At 51.1% G+C, this 22,711-nt stretch overlaps 1 protein-coding gene across 1 annotated transcript in view; it reads left to right on the top strand.

Annotated features, from left to right (window-relative positions):
• The window catches only part of C2H21orf62 (chromosome 2 C21orf62 homolog), a 34,990-nt gene extending 13,360 nt beyond the window's left edge, over positions 1-21,630 (top strand). The window contains exon 2 of the mRNA XM_055125127.1: positions 15,076-21,630. Within this exon, the coding sequence (XP_054981102.1) occupies positions 15,076-15,730 (655 nt within the window). The 3' untranslated portion in view covers positions 15,731-21,630. The remainder of the gene's footprint in view (positions 1-15,075) is intronic.
• The last annotated feature ends 1,081 nt before the right edge of the window (positions 21,631-22,711 follow it).

Raw genomic sequence — 22,711 nt, 5'->3', positions numbered from 1 at the left:
GCCAACGTCCTACCCGCTCTCCTATCACTCTGGCCCTGGAGGTTTTCTTTTGTTGCTCGGGGCCCACACCCAGCTGTGTCCGGGGCGTACTCCTGGATCTGCGTTCAGGGATCATTCTTGGTGAGCTCGGGGGGCCGTATGAGATGTCAGGGATCCAACCAGGGTCGGCCCCATGCAAGGCAGACGCCAGACCTGCTGTGCCATACCTCCAGTGCCTGTATCTGGCCCCAAAGTGCTCTGGCCACACTCCCACAGTGCCCAGGTGTCTTGACCAGTGGCTGGTGAGGCACTATCTGCTGGGCCCGCTCCAGTCTAATCCGCCTGCGGTGGGGATGCTCCCCCGGGCCCTGCAGACAGGGCTGACCCGGGCAGGCCCCTGCGGGCCTCCAGCACATCCCAGAACACCTTCCACCGTGCTCCCGCATTGGCTGGCTTGGCATGTTGCTAAATTCCAACTTACAGAGACGTTGCCGCCCCCAGCTGTGCCTCCCTCCTCTCTGCTGGCCGGGGTGAAAGCGCTGAGGTTGGCAATCCTTCCGGGTGCTGCTGTGTCCATCAGCCTGAATTTCTATTTCACAGTATCCCTTTTGGGCCTCCGCGTCCTGCCTCTCCTGGTGCCCTCTCTGAAACCCCGGCCAGGGACCCTTCCTGGGATGACCCTTCCCACACAGCACTGACTTCAGACCGGCTGCTGGGAAGGGTCACACACCCGGGGATGGGGCTGGGGCTGTGGAATGTGAGGAAGGAAGGAAAGATGATGCGGATGGCCATGCAAGAGCCCGTGGGCGCTGAGGTGCCCATGTGAGACGCCCAGGGCAGACGCCACTGCTGCTCCTCTCTCGCCCCCCTGCTTCCTGGTATGTGCTGGGGCCTTGGAGCCAGAACAAAAGGGGGAGGGAGGGGAGAAGGCTCCAAGTCCTTTTTCTCAAAGAACTTTCCCAGGGGCCAGAGCAATAGTGCGGGGTGGGTAGGGAGCTTGCCTTGCGTGCAAGCTTGCCTTGCACAACTCGAGTGCGATCCTCAGCATCCCATGTGGGCCCTGAGCACTACCGGGAGTGATCCCTGAGCACAGAGCCAGGAGTAATCCTTGAGCATCACCAGGTGTGGCAAAAAAAAAGAACTTTTCTAGGTGCTGCACCCAAATTTTCTGCTTGGTGAAAATTCCATCCCCCAAATCCAAGAGCAACCCCACACCCAGCCCTGGCTCCAACCCTGCCCCCTTACCTGTAGGGAAGGAGGATCCCACAGGCTGAATTTGGTGGGAGCTGAACTTGAGATCAGTAACCCTGGATGCCAGGGTGCCAGGGTGCCAGACAGAACAGCCCACCCCCCATCCTTCCCATCGCTCTCTCTAGATGTCTGTTTCAGTTTGGTTCTGTTATGGGGTCGAACCCAGCACTGCTCAGGGTTTATTCCTGACTCTGTGCTCAAGGAATGTTCCTGGGAGAATTCAAGGGCCCCTACGTGGTGCTGAGCATCTAATCAGGCCCATCACGAGCAAAGCCAGTGCCTTCCTGTGCAGTCTCGCCCGCCCTTCCTTTCTATGTAGTTCTTGTTATGTTTCTACAAGAGTATTGGGGGAGAGAAAAGGATTTAAGTGGAAATGTCTTTTTTTCCCCTTTTCTTTCTGGTCATAACTCTTTTTATATTTTTATTTATTTTGGGGGGCTTTGGGGTCCTGCCCGACAGTACTCAAGCCTTACTCCTGGCTCTGTGCTCAGGGATCAGTCCTGGGAGGCTCAGGATGCCAGGGACCATATCCAGATCAACTGCGTGCAAGACAAGTACCTGACTATCTCTCTGGCCCTTAATTATAATTTTTTTTGCTTACTTTCATTTTATACTTTGGGGGGCCACAGCCAGCAGTGCTTATGGTTTACACCTAGCCTCGCATGGACTGCCAGGGACCAAACTGGGATCTACTACACTCAAGACGATCCTTTCTGATCCTTTAATATTTTGTTATCATTTAGGTAATATGATTCTAATAGTGTTAAATATATGGTCTTGAGGGACAAAATGACTTTACCCCATCACCACCAAAGTGCTCAGGATCCTCCACCTTTTTTAAAAAAAATTTAAAACATTTAATCACCTTGAGATACACAGTACACAGAAAGTTGTTCAGATTGGGTTTCACTCATACAATGCTCCAACACCCATCCCTTCACCAGTGTACACTTCCCACCACCAGCATCTCCAGTTTCCCCCCTGCCAACCCCTCACCCCTGTCTGCCTCTGTGGCAGGCAGGCAGTTCTCTCTCTCTCTCTCTCTCTCTCTCTCTCTCTCTCTCTCTCTCTCTCTCTCTCCCTCTCTCCCTCTCTCTCTCTTCTCTCCTCTCTCCCCTTTTTCTCTTTTTCTCATTCTCTCTGTCTCTTTGTCTCTCTGTCACTCTGTCTCTCTCTGTCTCTCTCTCTCCCTCCTCTTGGGCATTATGATTTGCAATACAGGTACCGAAAGGTTTTCATGTTTATCCCCTTACCTACTTTCAGCACTCAGTTCTTGTCCAGAGTGACCATTTCCATCTATCATTGTCCCGGTCCAATCCACCACTGTCCTTAATGTCACCTCTGGTCTGACCCTTTCCTCTTCCACCACTCTCTGCACTGGTCATGAATGAGTTTTGTAATCCATGGTCAAGGGTTGACCATTGCTCAATGATGTCTGTTCCTTAGTGCTCTCTCTCTCTCTCCCTCTCTGTCTCTGTCTCTCTCTGTCTCTCTCTCTCCCCCCCCCCCCCCGCCTCCTGCAGTCAGCTGGCATTTGTCCTCCCTCTGACTTATTTCACTTCACTTATTCACACTGTCACAGTGACCATCCGCCCAGGGCACTTTGCAGATTCAGTGCGAGCGCCCTCCAAACCCAAGGCACTCTTCAAGAACTTAGAGCAAACTCTATTCCTGTCTTCTGGACATCACCATTATGCTCTTCATAACGACCAAGGGACGCGTGACCCCCTCAGCAAGAATTTATCTGGAGAGCACGCACGAGGTGTGGGACCAGGGAATTCACATGCAGGCACAAGGAGCACCCGAGGATGGGCAAGAAGGTGGGCAACTAGCCCAGAACCAGTCTCGGTAGACTCTTGACTCCAAGAAAACAAAGGGCGACTGATGGGAGCTGGGTTTCAGGCCAGGGATGCAGTCCAGGGATTAAGGTGCTGGTCTTGCCTGCTGCCAACCAGGTTTGATCCCTGGCACCACCAGTGGTCCTGTGAGCCCCAGCAGGAGTGATCCCTGAGCACAGAGTCAGGAGTAAGCCCTGAACACAGCCAGGTGTGGGCCCCAAACAAAAACTAAATTAAAATGGCAGTGCTCCATGCCGCCCTGGGGACGTGAAGAATGAGCTTGTGAATGCTTCCCTCCCTTCCTTCCTTCCTTCCTTCCTTCCTTCCTTCCTTCCTTCCTTCCTTCCTTCCTTCCTTCCTTCCTTCCTTCCTCCCTCCTTCCTTTCTCCTTCCTTCTTCCTTCCTTCTTTCCTTCCTCCTTCCTTCCTCCTTCCTTCCTGCTTCCTTCCTTCCTTCCTTCCTTCCTTCCTTCCTTCCTTCCTTCCTTCCTTCCTTCCTTCCTTCCTTCCTTCCTTCCTTCCATCCTTCCTGCACTTGGCCTTCTGTGGGTTGCTGGCATGGGGGGACCCCAACACTGCTGTAGGCTCTGGGCCAGTTCCCTGCAGGAAGAGCTTAGTTCCTGGGGCCGAAGAGCCAGTACTGGAGGAAAGGCACTTACAGCGGGGGAAAGCACTTGGCTTGCTTGCAGCTGACCCTGGTTTAGTCCCTGGCAGCCCCTGTGATCCCAAGCGCTGCCAGGAATCATTCCTGATCACAGAGCCAGCACTAAGCCCTGAGCACTGCTGGGTGGGATTCAAGTCTCTCCCCCCCACTTGCCCCACAATAAAGGAATAAAGAGCTACGTTTCTGGGTGGGTATCAAGTTTCTCAAGGGCAGAGGCAATATCATCATTTTTTTTTCATTTCCCCGCCTTGGATGCCGTTGTTTGGCCCCAGTTGGCGTGGGCCGAAGGTTTGCTCCTCGCTGTCTTTGAGGAAAGAGGGCGCAAAGGCCATCCATGGGCAAAATGACTGTCACTCACCTGCTCCCTCCACCAGGGCTGGCTCACTGCTGGGACTGACTTCGAATCACCGGTGGCTTTGAAAGGGGGGAGGCCTGTGGACCCTGATAATAGTCTAATATCTCCTGCTCTGCGTGGCCTGGAGAGTCCACACAGTCTTTCTGGTTCCATCATCTCTCACAACCGTGGGGTCCAGCCACCACATTTCATTGCTGGAGTCACGTGGCATCCCCCTCCCCCACACACACACATTGCAAAGGTTGGGGGTGACATCTAGTGTTGTGCCAAGGGAGCAGGGGGAGAAGCTGGCATCTTGCAGACCGGAGGCGGCTGTGCCATTCCTAGGTTATAAGACACAGAGAACAGCGTTATGTAACCCAAGCAGACGCTTGGACACCGTTGGTCCACCAAGATGCCGAAAACTGTCTGCATGTGGGATATGTGAGCCTTTAAGTCTCAAAACACGTCTCTGCACTTTTCATGCAGAATCAGGTCAAGAATATCATTTGCGTTTGGCATCCTGAAAAAAAATTCTTTTTTTTTTTTTGATAGCACAGTGTATTCCTCCCAACGAGCGGCAGCAAAGCAACGCCTTCTGGATTGAGCAGACACAGACATCTCTGGCTTCCAAACAAATCCCACACAGATTCCTTCCCAATCTAGGATTACACCCAACATTTAGATAATGTTTACACTTGGCCCCCAAAGGAATGTTCCGGACTGGACTCATTAGTAGGAAGATATTGTAGGAAGCTTGGGGGAAGATATTACAAGCAAGGAGACAGAGTCAGTGACGGGGAAAGGCTTCGCACCGCAGCCCCAACACAGATTTGAATGAGTGTGAAGAATGAGAGTTATGAGGTCGGAGAGAGAGCACGGCCAGTAGGGTTCCTGCCTTGCGTGCAGTTGACCCAGGGTTGTTTTTTTTTTTTGCTTTGCTTTTTGGGTCACATCCGGTGATGCACAGGGATTACTCCTGGCTCATGCACTCAGGAATTACTTCTGGCAGTGCTCAAGGGACCATATGGGATGCTGGGAATCGAACCCGGGTCGGCCGTATGCAAGGCAAACACCCTACCCACTGGGCTATCTCTTCAGCCCCAGTTGACCCAGTTTTGATCTCTATATGGTCCCTTTCATCCCTGTGTGGTCCCTTGAGCACCACTAGGAGTGGTCTCTGAGCACTGCTGGGTGTGGCCTCCAGACAAACAAAATTTAAAGAATGATTTGTTTGTTTGTTTGTTTTGCTTTTTGGGTCACACCTGGCAATGCCCAGGGGTTACTTCTGGCTCATGCACTCAGGAATTACTTCTGGCAGTGCTCGAGGGGACCATATGGGACACTGGGAATCAAACCCATGTTGGCTGTGTGCAAGGCAAACGCCCTACCCACCGTGCTATAGCTCCAGCCCCAAGAATGAGAGTTTTGACGTGTATAGTTTTCACCACAAAAGACAAAACAGGATTGAGGATAGCTGGGCATTCCCCATATCCTTCCAGCCACAAGAAAGCCTTAAGCCATTGCTCATGGCTATTCAGAAGTCAATGGAATTTTGAAGCTGGAGGTGATTTTCTTGTTTGGGCCACTGCTGGCTCTGTGCTCAGGGGTCACACTGGTGGTGCTCGGGACCAAATGTGATGCCAAGGATGAAGCCGTTGTTGCAGTCATAGCCACGTGACAAGCAAGAGCCTTAACCACCACACTACCTCTCTGGCCTAGCAGTTGTTTTTTTTTTTTTTTTTAATTTCAAGAGGAGATAAATACATAGAGAAAGAACAGGGTGAATAAGATGAGGTGCCCAGCATAAAGGAAACCATCTCCAGAAAAAAAAATTTTTCTGAGCTGTAGCACTGGCGTGAAAGGCAGAAGAAAGCCCGTGATGTTGGCCGTCCCAGAGAATCCCCTTTGCAGTCAGGAATCACCCACACATGCCCTAGCTGGCAAGATGCCTGAGAGCTTCCTTAGAGGGGTGGGAATGAGAGGGAGCCTAGTAAAGGGGGCAGTTTGGAATTTTAGATGCATACAGCAAAATATGTATGCAAAAAAGACCCAGGCTCGTGGGGTGGATTTTCTCAAAGGGGTGACCCGTGTTTGCTAGCACCCAGGACGGTAAGATGGCGACCCTCAGGCTAAGGCACTCGCAGGCTGCTACTGTGTTGTCCCCTTTGCCTTTCTGCCAGTGATGTTCCCCAGTTCCTCTCTGTTGGATATCAACCCTAAGTGCTTTAGGCTTCACCAGTGAATTGCCCCCTTTCCTCCTCCCAGCGAAGCTTACCATGCCCTTGCTAACATCCCTAATTTGGTGTAAATCTTATCTTCAACCTTTCCTTTGTGTTGGATATTGACCCTAAGTGCTTTAGGCTTCATCAATGAATTGCCCCTGTTCTTCCTTCCAGAGAAGCTTAATATGCCCTTGCTAGAATCCCTAATTTAGTCAAAGTTTATCTTTAACCTTTCCCTTGTATTTTACCTCTTATTGTCACAGTTCCCCAAGTCAGTCTTGATTACTTATAAGCTAAAATCTTCTGGTAATTCTGAACTTTGTATTTGTACTGCTTTGTGTTTGAAGTGCTGTATATTTGTAGCTGCTTTTCTATTTCTCCTATAGTCTTTTATATTTTATATAAAAATATCATATATATTTTTATATAAGAATAAATATGCAATGCTCTTTGGTTAAACACAGAAATACTACTAGTGCTCTGCTCCTAATATATGGGAGTTGATTGACTCTGAAATATGTCTGCTCCTGGGCATAATCACTAGGCATAACTACTTGACTCAGGCTTCAGTTGCTGTAGTTCCTAACACCCCAAAAGGGAGGTCCTGCCGTGGGACTGGGATGAACCCAGGGCAAGAGGCAAAGCTACCCGGCATCGAAATGGGACATTTTAGAAAGCATAAAAACATGGTCTTGATGCAAGCTGTTACAACTTAAGAGACAGGACCCCCACGAGGAAGGACAAGCTGAACTGGCCTGAGGACTTAGTCTGGGATTTACGGTAAAAGCCTTGCTTGCTCTCAGAACTAAGTGTTGGGATCTTTGTCTCTTACTGTGTTTATCCAAACAGCTGCAAGTATTGATAACTTATATGACTAGAGGGAAAGATAAAAGTAATGGAGATGTCCCTGGAGACAGTGTCTTGAGTTGATCTCCCCAAGAGAATTTCTTCTGCTAATTATTTATCTATGTAAACGACCAATCATAGCTGTCCTTACCTCAAGCCCCTCAGATGTTCTGTAAGTATGCTAGCAACTCTGCATTAAACGGGCCACTTTCACCATCAGGCTGTGTTTCCCCCCACCCCTCACCCCGTCCCTCTGTCTCTCTCGAGAGGTAGGGAGGTGGGGAGGCGGCTCTGGGCCACTGAACGCACACTTGCGCGTTGCAGCTGCAGCCCCCTCGATTTGCTTTGTGAACTCGCACCCTCCACGGAATCAGCCCTCTCCTCTTCCCATCCGCTGCTTCATGGGCGCTAGCATGGACATGCCAGTTTCTTGTGGAAGCGAGTGCCTCTTCTCTGTCCTATGGAGGAACGGCCTTAGTTTCCTCTGCGGGTTGCTGGGCTGATAGAGTGAAGCCTGAATCTCCTCATACACCGTTGTCTCAGCATGATTCAAACACGGAAGGGCCAGAGGGTAAGGCATTCTCCTTGCACACATCCTACCTGGGTTCAATGCCCGGCCCCCCACATGGTCCCCTAAGCACTGCCAGGGGTAATTCCTGAGTGCAGAGCCAGGAGAAAGCCCTCAGCACAGCTGGGTGTGGTGCCCCCCCCATAAAAATAATAACAAAATCCAGAAGAAAACCAAGACCAGAAGTGGATTATTATCCCTAATATTCCTTCCCCCCCCCCCCCCACTCCTACTCAAGCCAGTGCAAGTTGGATTCAAGATCCAGCACGTGGAAACTTGGTGTTGTACTTAGTAGGTGGTTAGTTCACTCAGTGATGGTTGGGTACTGGGACACAGCTGGAAACTGAGAAGGTGAAACCAGCTGGTGCTCCCTGAAGGGTGAGAGGAAGCGGTGCTGGAGCCAGTGACAGTGACACGGGGTGATAATCACTGCCATCGCGTGCAGGAGAGGACGATCCGTGGCTCCGCCCAAGGTGGAAGAGCTCAGGCAAGCACTGAGGAGGCAGTCCCACCTGAGCAGGGGGGGAGTTCTTGAGTGAGGGAATAAAAAAATGGAAAATTATCTATGCTGCCGACCAGCAGGACCGGAATTTTATTTCTTTCATTTTGCATGGTTTTGGGCCCCACCTGTGTTCAGGACTTACTCCTGGACCTGTGCTCAGCGATCACAGCTGGTGGGACTCAAGGGGACCATACGGGGTGCCAGGGATTAAACCCAGGTCAGTTGTGTGCAAGGCAAGGCACCCTACCCACTGTGCTAGCTCTTCAGCCCCACATGCTGGTATTTCTAAAACTCAAGGGACCTGAGAGATGAGACATTTGCCTGGAGCAACCCCTGTTTTATCTATAGCACTTCCTGTCCCCCGAGCATCGCTGGAGACAGCCCTGGAAAGGTGCCCAGCACCGCAGGACCCAGGACCACTGCAGCCTTGGGTGTTTTCATTGAATTGCAGCCCAGTTGGCTGAGAAGTGCCAGGATGGGCCTCGGTTACTGCTTGGGAGACTAATCATAGCATTAATTATTATTATTGGGGGGGCTACACACATTGTGCCCAGGGCTTACTTTTGGCTCTGCATTCAGGAATCACTCCTGAAGGCTGGGGGTGGGGGCAGCACATAGGATGCCAGGGATCAAACCTGGGCTGGCCACATGAAAGGCAAATGCCCTACCCATTGTACAGCTGCTCTGGCCCCAATAATAATAAAAAAATTTAAAAACCCAAATCGGGGCTGGAGTGATAACACAGCGGGTAGGGCATTTGCCTTGCATGCGGCTGGCCTGGGTTCGATTCCCAGCATCCCGGATAGTCCCCCAAGCACCTCCAGGAGTAATTCCTGAGTGCAGAGCCAGGAGTTTCCCCTGTGCACTGCCAGCTGTGACCCAAAAAGCAAATCAATTAATTAATTAATTTTAATTAATTAATCGATTAATTAAAAGATTGGGTTTTTCTTCAAGGCAAACGTATCTTGCTTGTTTATCTCTGTGTGTCTCTGCTGACTTTTCCCACTCTGGAGAAGCCTGTGTTGTCTCCTGAACACACACCTCTCTCTCTCTTTCTCTCCCATCTCGAAGCACATCTTTTGAAGCAAATTTCAGTCAATGAAACTATCTTGCTTCTTTCCCAAAAAGTAGCACAGAGAAACTGACATGAGGGGGGCAGGAGGGGGGCAGAAAGGAGCACTTCCCACTGAGTCGGCCATCGCAGAGGTCAAGTTTCTGTGTCAGCTAGTAGAATGAGGGAGTCCACCAGCCTGCTCTCTCGAGCCTAAAAAGAAAGAGAATTCACGGTTAAGATGGAAGGAAGGGGCTGGAGTGATAGCACAGCGGGTAGGGCGTTTGCCTTGCACGCAGTCAACCCGGGTTCGATTCCCAGCATCCCATATGGTCCCCTGAGCACCGCTAGGGGTGATTCCTGAGTGCAGAGCCAGGAGTAACCCCTGAGCATCGTCAGGTGTGACCCCCCCAAAAAAAAAGACGGAAGGAAGAAAATGCGTTGTTGGCCTCTTGGAGGGAACCACATGAACCATGCTCTTGGAGAGAGCAGGCCTCCTGGCTCCCCCTCATGGGGTCTTTGGGAACCCTGCCGTCCAAGAGTCAAGGGTCGCTGCCCAAGGTCCACCTGGACGCCAGCTGCTGGTGAGAGGGAACCAGACTCCTGCCCATACTCCCAGCAGGGGAATGCCAGGGAGCAGGAGCCGCCAAGGGCAGCTGAGGCCGGGAGACCTGAGCACGGAGAGCACGTGGGACGGCCTTGAGCAGGTCTCGGTCATGGTCACTGCAGCCTTGGAAGCTGGGAGCGTCCTCCCAGGGGGCTCCTGGCCCTGACGGGGTCCAGACCCCGCTTCTCAAGATCACCTGCTTAGAAGTTTCTGTCTCTCCTGCCGGCTGCAAGTACCCCATGCCTCATCGGAATCTAGGAAAGAGAACATCAGCATCTAGGAAAGAACAACATCTAGGAAAGAATCTAGAAAGAACAAAGGTGCTCGCCTTTTTGAGCGGGAACTCAACCGGGGCTGCTGGTGTAATTCAGGCAGTACGGGTTTCCGTGCAGGCTTTGGGTAGGGATTTCGGCACCACTGGGGGAATGGTTGGGACCGGTGGTGATGACCTCCAGCCCCGAGGGGTCCTGGAGACCACGGCTCCCTCCCCTGGAGACCTCTGCTCTCCTCAGGCTCCTTCTCAGGGTTCTGCACAAGAGTGACGCCAGGGAGCTGGAGCGACAGCACAGCGGGGAGGGCGTTTGCCTTGCACACGGCCAACCCAGGTTCGATCCCCAGCATCGCATAGGGTCCCCCGAGCACCGCCAGGGGTAATTCCTGAGTGCAGAGCCAGGAGTAACCCCTGTGCATCGCTGGGTGTGACCCAAAAAGATTTAAAAAAAAAAGGAGTGACGCCAGCCCGATGCTGCCTGCTTCCTCCCCCCGGTTTCGGGGAGGGGCACAGAGCTCCTCTCTCCTTCCCTCTCAGGCTGGGATCAGCACGGGCCAGAGGGATGGGGGACAGCCATTCCCGAGTCAGGGGTGGCAAGAGGGACCTGGACACCAAGTTCTCGAAAACCCGCACCTAGAATCTGGGCTGACTGGTGATGGCCTAAAACGGTCTTGCTCTGATCCCCTGTGCCTTCCCAGGGTCCACATGAGCACCCCTGGCTGAGTCCGATGTGAAACTGCTCAGCCCTTTGTTGTTCGGGAGGAATTCTGGCTTGGCGGGTTCCCCCAAGCCCTGTCTTTCATTACAAAATGAACCAATGAGTAATCCTTCAAGAAAAACCCCAGGCCAGCTGCAGGGTAAACACACAGCCAGCAAGTGGCTTACCTCGCCGCTCCCTCCCTCTCCCCCTGGGGTGGAGCTGCCCCTCGGTCTCTGCTTCACAGAGACCCCTGGTCTGCCCGGTGCCCTGGGCCTTCTGAAGCTGAGCCCTTGGATGGCAGGATCCACATCTGCGTCAGCTGTGTCTCTTCTGCCACATGCTTGGCACCGCCGGTGGGGTGCGTCTCCCCGTCTCCTGCCTCTGCTCTCTTCTGCTCCACCCTGGCGGCGGTGTCTCTTTCTCTTCCCAGAGCTCAGAGCCAGCAGCCCAGAAGCTCACTGTGGGATTCTGGGCACGGGTATCCCTCTGGGTCGCAAAGAGTCTGATAACGCCACAAATTTTCCACCAGGTGTTTGTTAAATGAATGAACGACGCTCCAGCGGCTGTGAACCCCAAGGTCGTGTCTTCTGCTCCAGTTTAATTGCCCACGCTGATTTAGAATCTCTCTGCCTCGGGGACTGCAGGGATACCACGTAGCCGACCTGGGGTTCATTTCCGGGGTACCTTGGGGTCCCCAAACTCTGCCAGCAGTGATCCCCGAATGTAAGAGCCAAGAGTGAACCTTGAGCACTGCTGGGTATGATCTTCCCAACCCTCACTGTCATCCCGTTGCTCACCGATTTGCTCGAGCGGGCACCAGTAAGGTCTCCATTGTGAGACTTGTTACTGTTTTTGGCATATCGAATACACCACGGGGAGCTTGCCAGGCTCTGCTGTGTGGACGAGATACTCTCGGTAGCTTGCCGGGCTTTCTGAGAGGGGCTGAAGAATCGAACCCCGGTCGGCTGCGTGCAAGGCAAATGCCCTACCACTGTGCTATCGCTCCAGCACCCCAAACCCTCACTCCCCAAAATAGAATCTCTCTGAACTCTGCTGATGGGCTTCCCTGCCCATTCTCTCTCTCTCTCTCTCTCTCTCTCTCTCTCTCTCTCTCTCTCTCACACACACACACACACACACACACACATTTTATCCTTTCTTCCATCTCCCCTGATTTCTCTCACTGCCTGGCATTAGACCTCATGACCTCAACTTGGACCCTAAGTCTCACCAGCCTTTCTGTCCTCTTTCTTGCCAACAACTCCTATTTGGACACAGATTACCTCTGACCCTCACCCTTCCAAGAATTGCACAGTTTGGGCTCTCTCTTTCTTTCTTTCTCTCTCTCTCTCTCTCTCTCTCTCTCTCTCTCTCTCTCTCTCTTTCTCTCTTTCTGTCTGTCTCTGTCTGTCTCTTTCTGTCTCTGTCTCTGTCTGTCTCTGTCTCTCCCAGCCATCTGGCAACTCAGGGGAATTGGTTTATTTTTGCATAGCTAGAATCTGGTACTCTATTTCATCATCACCCCATAAAAATCCCACCATGAAAGAAGTCTGTGTGTCTGAGATCTGCCAGGCCCTGCCGGGTTCTTTCCCGCAAGTTGAATATGTCTTAATATGAAATACCAGCTTATTTTCTCCTCATTGAGAGGATGTGTGTGTGTGTGTCTCTCTCTGTCTCTTTGCATGTGATGACACCAGAAATTGAACGTGCGGTGCTTTGGGTTTGGGTGTTGGGGCTTTATTTGATTGCTTTTGAGGTTTTGTTGGGGTTTGTTTTTGGCTTTGGGTTTGGGGGGTTTTGTTTATGTTTCTGGTTTGTGTTGGGGTCTTGTTTGGGCTTTCTGGTTTGTTGGTGTTTTATTATTGTTTTGTTGTTGTTTGGGGGCCACACTGAGCTGTGCTCAGGGCTTAGTCCTGACTGCACTCAGGGATCCGTCCTGCTACTCGGCGGACCCTGTGTCATGCTTGGGGCTCAGCTGGGGTCAGTCGTGTGCTATCTCTCCTGCCCCGGGATTTTTTGGTTTTTATTTTTTCAAGGAGAGGATTTTCAAGTGGTCCTCAGGAGGATAGGGGTCCCCACCAGCATTTGGGGAACACTTGGCTGGCAGACAGTACAGTGCTGCCCAGACTCTGGGGCGCCCGGGATTAACCACCGCCCCCGGCCCCCCCCGCCCCCCCCCCCGCCATGCCCTCACTCCCTCCGGCAGCACCAAGGGCCTGAACGCTACACACGGCTGTATTCAAGGGCCGTGGGGTGCTAGGAAGCAAACCTCAGCTGAGTGCTGGACCCCCATCCTCAGTGCTTTTTTATTTATTTATTTATTTAGCCGCCGAGGCCTCTCCCTGGTGTTTCTCACCAGCATCCCCGACGGGAGAGCTGTATGCACGGCCCAGGCTCCGGGGACCTGGAGACAGTGCAGAGGGCATGCGCAGGACCCAGATTTCGTCCCCAGCACCTTGTGGATCTCTGGCATCATCAGGCCCCAGTACCGCAGGGCACCAGCAGCCTCGCGCCCTCCTGTTCATGGCCCCAGGGGTCCCCCAGTACCGCAGGGCCCCTCGTACCCTTCTACCCTTCTATTGACCCAGTGGCCTTGCTGGCTAAGAATCACAGCTCAAAACTATGGCCGCCTTTGGAGGGTCCCCTTTGGAGGGTCCCCTTCCCCCCAAATAAATATGTATATCTGCTTCACAAGCAGGCAAGTTCTTGACACCTGAGCCATTTCTGAGCCCTTGTGTGCAATTTACAACTACACTTGTAGGGCTGGAGAGATGGTACAGTGGGTAAGGCACTTGACTTGTGTGGGGCTGACGGGGATTTAATCCCCAACACCTGCCTGAGGCCCTCCAAGCACTGCCAGGAAGTGACTCTTGAGCACAGAGCCAGAAGGAGCCCTGAGCACTGCTCCAAACCCTCAAATTATGTATTTTTTTAATTAAAAATATTTGATTGGGGCTGGAGCAAATAGCACAGAGGGTAGGGCGTTTGCCTTGCACGCGGCTGACTCGGGTTCGAATCCCAGCATCCCATATGGTCCCCTGAGCATCGCCAGGAGTAATTCCTGAGTGCATGAGCCAGGAGTAACCCCTGTGCATCGCCAGGTGTGACCCAAAAAGAAAAAAAAATAATTCCACATGCATTCCCACCTGCCTGGGCGAATTCAGCAGTGCTGGGAATCTGATCATAAATGATCTAATCACATTAACTCGTGACCTTTCTTTAACCAAGTTGGTGGGATAGATTAACCAAGTTGATGGGAGTAGATTAACCATGATAATGGGATAAATCACACCATCAAAGTCAATTCTGCTACTGAACATTTCTAGGAGACCAAATAAGGTATGACCAGACCTATAAACAGATGCAAGTGCTCCAGGGAGGGGGGGATGTTTGTCTAGTTAGAAATTAACCGCCACCATTAAGTCCATGGTCGCTGGTATTCCTGCTATGCTATCGACCAGGTAGCTGAATCCGGGTCTGTTTGGCTCCTGGACTCCAGGAAGTGAGATAGCAACAGGGGGAAGAGGAAAGGCATCTGTCTAGAGACCCAGGGCTAGTTGCAGGATGGGTGCATGCTCCGACTGATCGCTCCAGATCCCTGCCCAAAGCAAGCCACGGTCTAGGGCTTCTCTCTGGCATCCGCTTCTTTCTTGCCATGTCCGCCTCACTGCCAGCCCACGTCAGGGGGAGTCGAAAGGCTCGGAAGGGCAGATTGCCGGGAGGGCAGAGTGCTGGGAGCTGGCTCGTTGCTACCTCTTCAGAGAAGGTGGCTGGGGGAGAAAAAAAAAACTTCTTGGGGGCCACGCACCACCTGAATTTGCTAAAGGGAAAAGCTGACATGAGGGTGTGTGTGTGTGTGTGTGTGTGTGTGTGTGTGTGTGTGTGTGTGTGTGTGTATAGGGGGAGGGTAGGGAAGGGGATATCTTGTTTCCTAAAGCTGCTCCTTTGGAAAACCTGCGGCATTCACAACTTTTGTCTTTTTTTTTTTTTTTTTTTTTTTTTGCTCGCTTGTTTGGAGTCACAACTTTTGTTTGCTTCTTTGCTTGCTTGAGGACGCACCCAGCAGTGCTCAGCATCCAGGGGCTAGGAGCTCAGAGATGGGGGTGGGGTAGGATGGGGTGGGGGATAGAACCCCGCTAGGCTACATGCCAGGCAAGCGCCCTACCCGCCGCCGCCGCCGCCGCCGCCGCCGTGCTCTCTCTCCCTCTCGCCAGCCCATTTTTTGTTTGTCTATTTGCAGGTGTGTGCTCGGGACGTGGCGCCCCCGCCCGCGGAGGATGGCGCCCCCTGCCGGCCGCAGCCTGCTGCTGCTGGGCGCGCTGGGCGCCCTGGCGCTGCCCGCGGGGGCGCAGGCCAACAGCACCCTCATCCTCAGCCGGGAGGACTCGCTCCGCAACTGCAGCTGCCCGGCCGACGTGCGGGACTGCGACTACAGCCTGGCCAACTTGCTGTGCAGCTGCCACAGCGCGCGGCCGCTGGCGGCCGAGCGCGGCAGCTACTCGGGCCGCCTGACCATCTGGTTCACGGACGCGACGGCGCTGGGCGCGCTGCTCAACTTCACGCGCGTCGGGGACCTGAAGCTGGCGCTGTGCGGCCCGCGCGGGCTCCCCACGCGCTACCTGGCCGTGTGCGGCCTGCGGCGCCTGCGCGTCGGCGCCCCCCGGCCCTCCCCCGAGCAGAGCCTGCTGCTGGCGCACGCCGCCCCCGGGGCCCGGCCGGCCGCCTGCCTGTCCGTCTCCTTCCTGGACACGGCCCTGTTCAACCGGGACTCGGCCCTCAAGTCCTACAGCGTGGAGAGCGTGGCCGGCCCCGCCGACGGCTTTCCGCGCCTCTCCCTCCTGAACGCGCTCCCCGCGCCCGGCAACCAAAGCTACGTGATCACCTTCATCTACTGACCGGCCACCCCGAGGCCCAATTGAGGAGGGGCTTCAGGTCGTTGTTTTGGCTTGAGGGTCTCACCCAGCGGTGTTCATCCTGGCAGGATGCTGGTGATGGAACCCTGGTCGGCTGTGTGCAAGGCAAGCACCCTAACCATTGCACTGTCACTCTGGCCCTCCTGGCTCCAACTTGGGCCAAACTATGCACCATCTCCACGAAGAAGAAGCGGAGGAAGTGAGCCTGGGGATCCCCTCTGGCCACCTGCCCTTGCCTGGACCCCAAGCCCCCAAGCCCCACCTAGGAACAACCACCTGCCACTTGCTTCTCGTCCAGGCTTGGAGGCTATTTGGAAAAAAAAGCAAATGAAGAACCTTAGTACTATGGGGAGGGCGTTCGCCTTGCACGCGGCCATGTGGTCCCCCCAGCAGCGCCAGGAGTAATTCCGGAGTGCAGAGCCAGTAACCCCTGAGCATCGCTGGGCGTGACCCAAAAAGCTAAATAAATAAATAGAAAAAAGAAAAGAGAAAGAAGAAACCAGGGCCAGAGAGATAGTACAGTGGAGGTGTTTACCGTGCATCTGGCCAAGCCTGGCTTATCCCCAGCATCACACAGGGTCCCCCTGAGCAGAAGTGACCCCTGAGCACAGAGCCCCTGATCACTGCTGGGAGTGCCCCACAAGCAAAGAAACCGGAGAAGAAACCATCAGATACACCAAGTGGGTTCCAGCCAGAAACGTGTCTTCCCAGCCCATCAGAGGCACATCTTGGCTATGGGTAATTGGGGAGGGGGGGGGTAGGTTTGCCACGGGGAAAGGAGGGGAGAGGAGGGTAGAAGGAATAGCAGAGGGAATAAAGCACTTCTCTTGCATGGGCCGAGCCCACTCTGATCCCCAGTACCACATAAGGTCTCCCCGAGCACCCCAGAGGGAGAAGTTCTGAGCACTGCCAGGTCTTACCCCCAAACCGAAACAAAGACAGAAAGAAACAGAGCAGAGGCTGGGGGCAGCTAAGCGGCCTGATGAAGAAGCATCCTCCCTCCCGAATGCATCTGCTGTTACAGCAGGGAGGGCGCTTGCCTTGCACACAGTTGACCCAGGATCAATCCCCGGCACCCGATATGGTCCCCCGAGGCTGCCAGGAGAGACCCCTGAGTGCAGAGCCAGGAGCAAGCCCTGAGCACCACCAGGTGTGGGCAGGCATCTGCTCTTAAGAGCCCGCCTTAACCGGCTTTTTCTGCTTTGTTCTGCTTCTTTTTGTTCCCCGACTGTCTGCCCCCCCACCCCCCTGGCAAGGGAACAATCCATTTCAGTGCCCCGGAATGCCCAGGCATTTCTCGAATCTCTGGCTCAGACGAGGCCTGGAGTAAAGGGAGCTCAGAGACTGTTGGTTAGGAGGGGAGGATGGAAGCCTGGAGGCCGAAGGGCTGGGGGATGCGGTGCAAGTGAGGGCACCAGAGTTCCCAGGAGGGCGGAGGGAACAATCAGGGCCGTGGGTGGAGTGCTTGCTTGCCTTGCAGGCAAAAGCCCTGGCTTCCAGCCCGGCACAAGCACCACCACCACCAACACACACACACACACACACACAAAAAAAAAAAAAAAGCATAAAAATTATTTTTAAAGAAGTCATCATTTTTGTTACTTTGGTGTTTGTGCCATACTCAGTGATGCTAGGACTTACTCCTGCATCTGCGCTCAGGGATCACTCATGGCAGTGCTCAGGGGACCATATGGGATGCCAGAATCGAACGTAGGTCCGCTGTGTGCAAGGCAAATGTCCTACCCACCAGACTATTGCTCTCATCCCCCAAATAATTTTTGTAATAACACACTTGCTTCCTACTCCTCCCTCTTCCCAGCACCTGATACAAAAAGAAAACAACAAGAACAATAACCCCTCCCAATTTGCACATTTCAGGAGCTGCAGAAACAATAGAGGGGTTAAGGCATTTGGCTTGCATGCAGCTTTCCTGGTTTGAATTCCCAGCAACACCAGCCGCTGCTCCTGAGCACAGAGCCATGAGTAGCCCTGTGCATGCGGTCTGCTGGGTGTGGCCCAATCCCAGTTATGTGTCTATCTGTACCTCAAAGTTTGGTTTGAGCAAGGCCTCAACAGGGGGGCGGGGGGGGGGGGCTTGTCCTCTTCCGGCTCTCCTCCATTTCCGTCTCTTTTATTTATGTATTTATTTATTTAGCTACCTTCTCTCTTGGTCCTTTGCGCCACTTCCCCTACATCCCCTCTTATCGTCTCATCCGCTCCTCTGCCTCCAGCGTCAGAAATTAGAACCGAGATCAGCCACATCAGAACCTCAGGCCGGGAGGTAGTAGAGGAAGGAAGGCACTTGCCTCGCATGCGGCCACTTCGAATTCCCCGCACTTATGGTCGCCTGAGCACCACCAGGGGTCACTCTTGAGTATGGAGCCAGGACTAGGCCCTGAGCCCTGGTAGTGTGACCCAACCTCCCTCTGCACTCCAACACACTCTGCACCCCAACACCCTCTCACCCCAATACTACCACAACCAATAATTGCCTGGCCAATTACAAATCACCTCAACACTGTGCCAGTGGCTAATGAGGAGCCACCATTGCTAGGAGACAAAAGAACTTTAGATTCACAAAAGAACTTTAGAGTTCAGTCTGTTAAGCCTGCAGAGTTCAGGGGACTGGAGCCACAGGACAGTGGGTAGGATGTTTGCCTTGCATGCAGCCAACCCTTAGGGCTCACCCAGGAGTGACCCCTGAGCACAGAGCACAGTGACCCCTGAGCACCATCATTGTGGTCCCTAAATTAGGAGGGTGGGAAATCCTGCAAAGTTCAAGACACACCACATCACATGCTTCCTGTGTGGAACTGAGGTAAGAGACTTGGTAAAATTTGGTCCAAGTTACACTGACTTGTCTTTGGACAAAGTCCCTAGACACCCAACAGATCCTTAAAGTGGAGACCAAGGAATCCCTGGAGACAGTACGAACTGTTGACACTCAGCTTGTACGAAGTTGGGACCACGATCACACTCATAATACAATAATGACACGAAATCATTTTATCACAAAATAGCATCATATCCTGGGGCAGGTGATTTTTAGATCATGCTTGCCCGCCTCCCCCTCTCCACTCCCCCCCTCCACACTCACTCACACACACCCCTTTTTTTCTCTCCTAACATTAACACCAGATAACTGGAAGAACTTGCAATGTGTACATTTGCTTAATTGGAGGGGGATTTTGGAGGTTCAGGCTAATTAGCATGAATTCACAATGGCAGTTTTTAAATTAGGCCAGAATTTAGCCCAAAGTATGGATTTTAATAGAACCAAAAGTACAGAATGACCTCATTGCTGTCAATGGCACTTGAGAGAAATGATGAAAATGTTAAAAAGAAAAAGAGAGACAGAGACAGAAAGAGAAGGGCAAAAAATTTGGTGATCATTTGGGGGCTGGAGTGATAGCACAGCGGGTAGGGCGTTTTCCTTGCACGTGGCCGACTTGGGTTCGAATCCCAGCATCCCATATGGTCCCCTGAGCACCGCCAGGAGTAATTCCTGAGTGCAGAGCCAGGAGTAACCCCTGTGCATCACCGGGTGTGACCCAAAAAGAAAAAAATTTTGGTGATCAGGCAGGCCAGAGGGCTTGGAGGGAAAAGAATAACATTTATTGCCATCCATGACCAAAATCTAATCCAATTGCATTGTAATAAATTTTTATTAGTAGAGTAAAAACAAATCAAATGATTCCAGAAATAAGGTACCTTGAGATGGATCTCTGGAGAGTTTCAGAGTTCTTTAACAGATTTTATTTATTTTGGAGGGGCCACACCCAGCAGAGCTCTTGGGGGCTACACCCGGCTCTTCACCAGAAATTGCTTCCAGTGGTGCTTTGTGGGTCAGTATGATAACAGGGATCAAATCCAGGCCTCCTGTGTGCAGTGCGCATTCAATCCGTTGTACTCCCTCTCTCTGGCCCTGTCCTCTGACCTTTAACATGTCAATGATTCATACAGGAAACCATTGTGTGGGTCGTGGACTTAACAGAAGAGGAAAGTGAAGTCAGATGCAAATCAAGCCTAAGGATATCAGATTCCTGTGCTTGAAAAGAGGAAGGAGTAGAGAAAAGTCACAGCATATCTGGGTGGGGTCAGAGGAGGACATGGCATCAGGAGCTCAGCTGCAGGGTTGGGGACGATGGGGAGAGGGGTGAGAAACTGAGGAAATGTAGAGGGTGACAGTAGGCCAGCACTTTGCACTGGGTGTTACCATGGCAGAGGACAATGGGGTCAAGTGATTCACGGAGAGGCTCAGGAGCCGCAGGGTGTGAAGGGAACGCTCCCCACCTGTCCACATGGGCCGAATTGTCAATGCTTGTTGTTCGCTGCTTTAAATAACCTGTGTGGGTCTGACCATTGTGAGCACACCCCCACCTAGCCTGGGAAAAGTCATCTGTCACCTCTGAATGGAACAAAGTTGAACTTCTAGCATTAAACAACAAAATCTTTTTTTTTCCCCAAAAAGGATATTATCAGGGCTGGAAAGAGAGACAGAGACAGAGAGACAGAGAGACTGAGAGAGACAGAGACAGAGAGACGGAGACAGAGAGACAGAGAGACAGAGACAGAGAGACAGAGACAGAGACAGAGACTACAGGGATTAAAACACTTGCCTTGCATGAAGCTGATCCCAGTTCAGCTCCCAGCACTGTATAGAATCCCCTGTTCATAGTCGCCAGGAGTGATCCTGAGCCCAGAGCCCAGAGTAAGCCCTAATTACTGCCAGGCATGGCCCCCAAACAAAAAGTACATCCATATTTAAACCATAAACATGAAACAAAATGTAATTCTATTATCTGAATATTTACTATTTACTAATTATTTACTAATAATATGTATTATTAATAAATAATACATATGTGTACACACATGTAACATGTCTGAGATAGGTGCTTATATTGGTTGTAAATGTTACTGATATAAAGTTGTATAGCAAACTAACAATGATAATAAAATATGTAGCACATGTTATTACCAACTCTATGAGCCCGATTATTTCCCCGAGACTGCTTTATTTACTTCTTGCCAAACTCTTTGAAATCCAAAGCTGGCCTGGTGTTGTAACTGATGAAAAAACATTGTCCTGGCATTATTATTGGCTGATTATTGCCCCCAGTGTCAGGAGTGAGACGAGAGTGCCACAGGAGAAATCTATGTGGGAGCGTCACTTGTCAGCCCAAGAGGTAAGTAACTCCTCTGCAGAATCCAATGACCGTTTTCAAGTGCAGGAGGGACTGTTCGTTCGGCTTGTGGGAAAGACTCAAACACTGAGGACCAGAGGAAGGGTTTCATTTGAATGGTCAGTGTTCTCTTTCTCACACTTAATGAAGCAGAGAGTGTTTTCCCACTTCAGTGTTTCAAATACTACCATTTTTACTGCTGTCAAGTTAGCTGCCACAAGCAGAGAGCTGAAAAAGGGTGCCCACTGACAGATTAGATAGAAAGATAGACAGAGAGATAGAATATTTGTCCTAGAATGCAACTACCACAAAGAACATCAGCATAAGCGAGAGTAAATTGTAGCAAAATGATTAAAGAGTTTTGAGGATTAATTATGTGGGGGTTGGATGCAATTTATTTAAGCAGATAGAACGCAATTTCTCCAGATTGGCTGTGTCTAGCAAGGAGCTTGCAGTAATAGTCCACTCTCATGAGCCACACAAGGTTGGCCCAGCAGCCATTCTGCTGAGCCCCAGGTAGAAAGAAATGTCGAAGGAAGGAAGAGGTCACTTGTTCTATTTCAACGTAATAAACAGTGTTGAAAACCACATTAAAGATTGGAAGGATTCACACCAAAATATTAAGCATTGAACCTGGCTGACAGTGATTATCTTTTTCTCTGTCTTCACTTTCTACAAACTTTTTTACTAAACATATAAACCCTTTTGTATTGGGGAATAAAAGTATTTTTTACCTCAGCAAATATTAGAACATGGGATTCCAACTTTAAGTTACTGTCTGACCCACTAACACATATAATAATGTTTAATTAGATGACATTAGCTTGAAGTTACCAAAAAACAATTCTAGAATGGAAAACAATTTTTTTTTACAGGCAAGCACCTTACTCCCCATAATATTTCTCTGGCAGTATAAGTGGTTTTTTATTTAAAGCATTGAATCATCGTGAAATACAGATTGCTCATGATTGAGTTCTAGTTGCACAATGTTTGTGCACCCATTCCTTCACGAGTGTTCACTACCCTCTACCTGTGTCCACACTTTCCCTCTCACCCCGCAGTCTGTCTCTGTGGTGGACACTTTTCTTCTTTTAGTTACTGTGGTTTGCAGTGCTGTTACTGAAAGGGTCTGGTCCATATCACTTTCCCTCCTTTCAGCACCACTGTCTGGAGTGACCACTGCCCCGGTCATTGTCATTAATGCTCCCTTCTCTGATTTAGCCGCCCTATTTCCAACTCATTTTGCTTGTTTGATTTGGGTTTTGAGCCACATCCAGCTGTGTTCAGAAGTAATGACTTTTATAAAATCAGAGCTTTTTAAAGTTTAGTATATTTAATTTTTTAGTATATTTAAAAATTAGTATATTTAATTTTTTTCCTGGTTGACTGTTGTCTTCTATAAACTCTATTTTGAAGAATTTTCTCCGGCATCTTTAATTTTTTTAAACTAATTTTTATTTAATTTGATTTTTTTTACTGGATATTTTTAAACTGTAGCCAAGTTAGTGTTGTAAATGTTTCACAGACTGAACTAATGATTAATAGTTTCTGGAATGTTTATGCATTTTACAGAATTTTATAAGTTCTACAGTAACAAGTCTCACAATGGAGACATTACTGGTGCCTGCTCGAGCTAATCGATGAACGGGATGACAGTGCTATACTGTACATTTCATTCCACTGAGCATATGTTATAACCTTCCATATTACTTGATTATTCATCTTATTGTTCCATATTGAAATAAGGCACTAAAAGGAAAATAATAATGTACTTGTG

The sequence above is a fragment of the Sorex araneus genome, chromosome 2, assembly GCF_027595985.1.
Source record: "Sorex araneus isolate mSorAra2 chromosome 2, mSorAra2.pri, whole genome shotgun sequence".
In the NCBI taxonomy this organism is placed as follows: domain Eukaryota; kingdom Metazoa; phylum Chordata; class Mammalia; order Eulipotyphla; family Soricidae; genus Sorex; species Sorex araneus.
The sequence above is the reverse complement of the archived record's forward strand: the minus strand, read 5'-3'. Positions and strand labels throughout refer to the sequence as shown.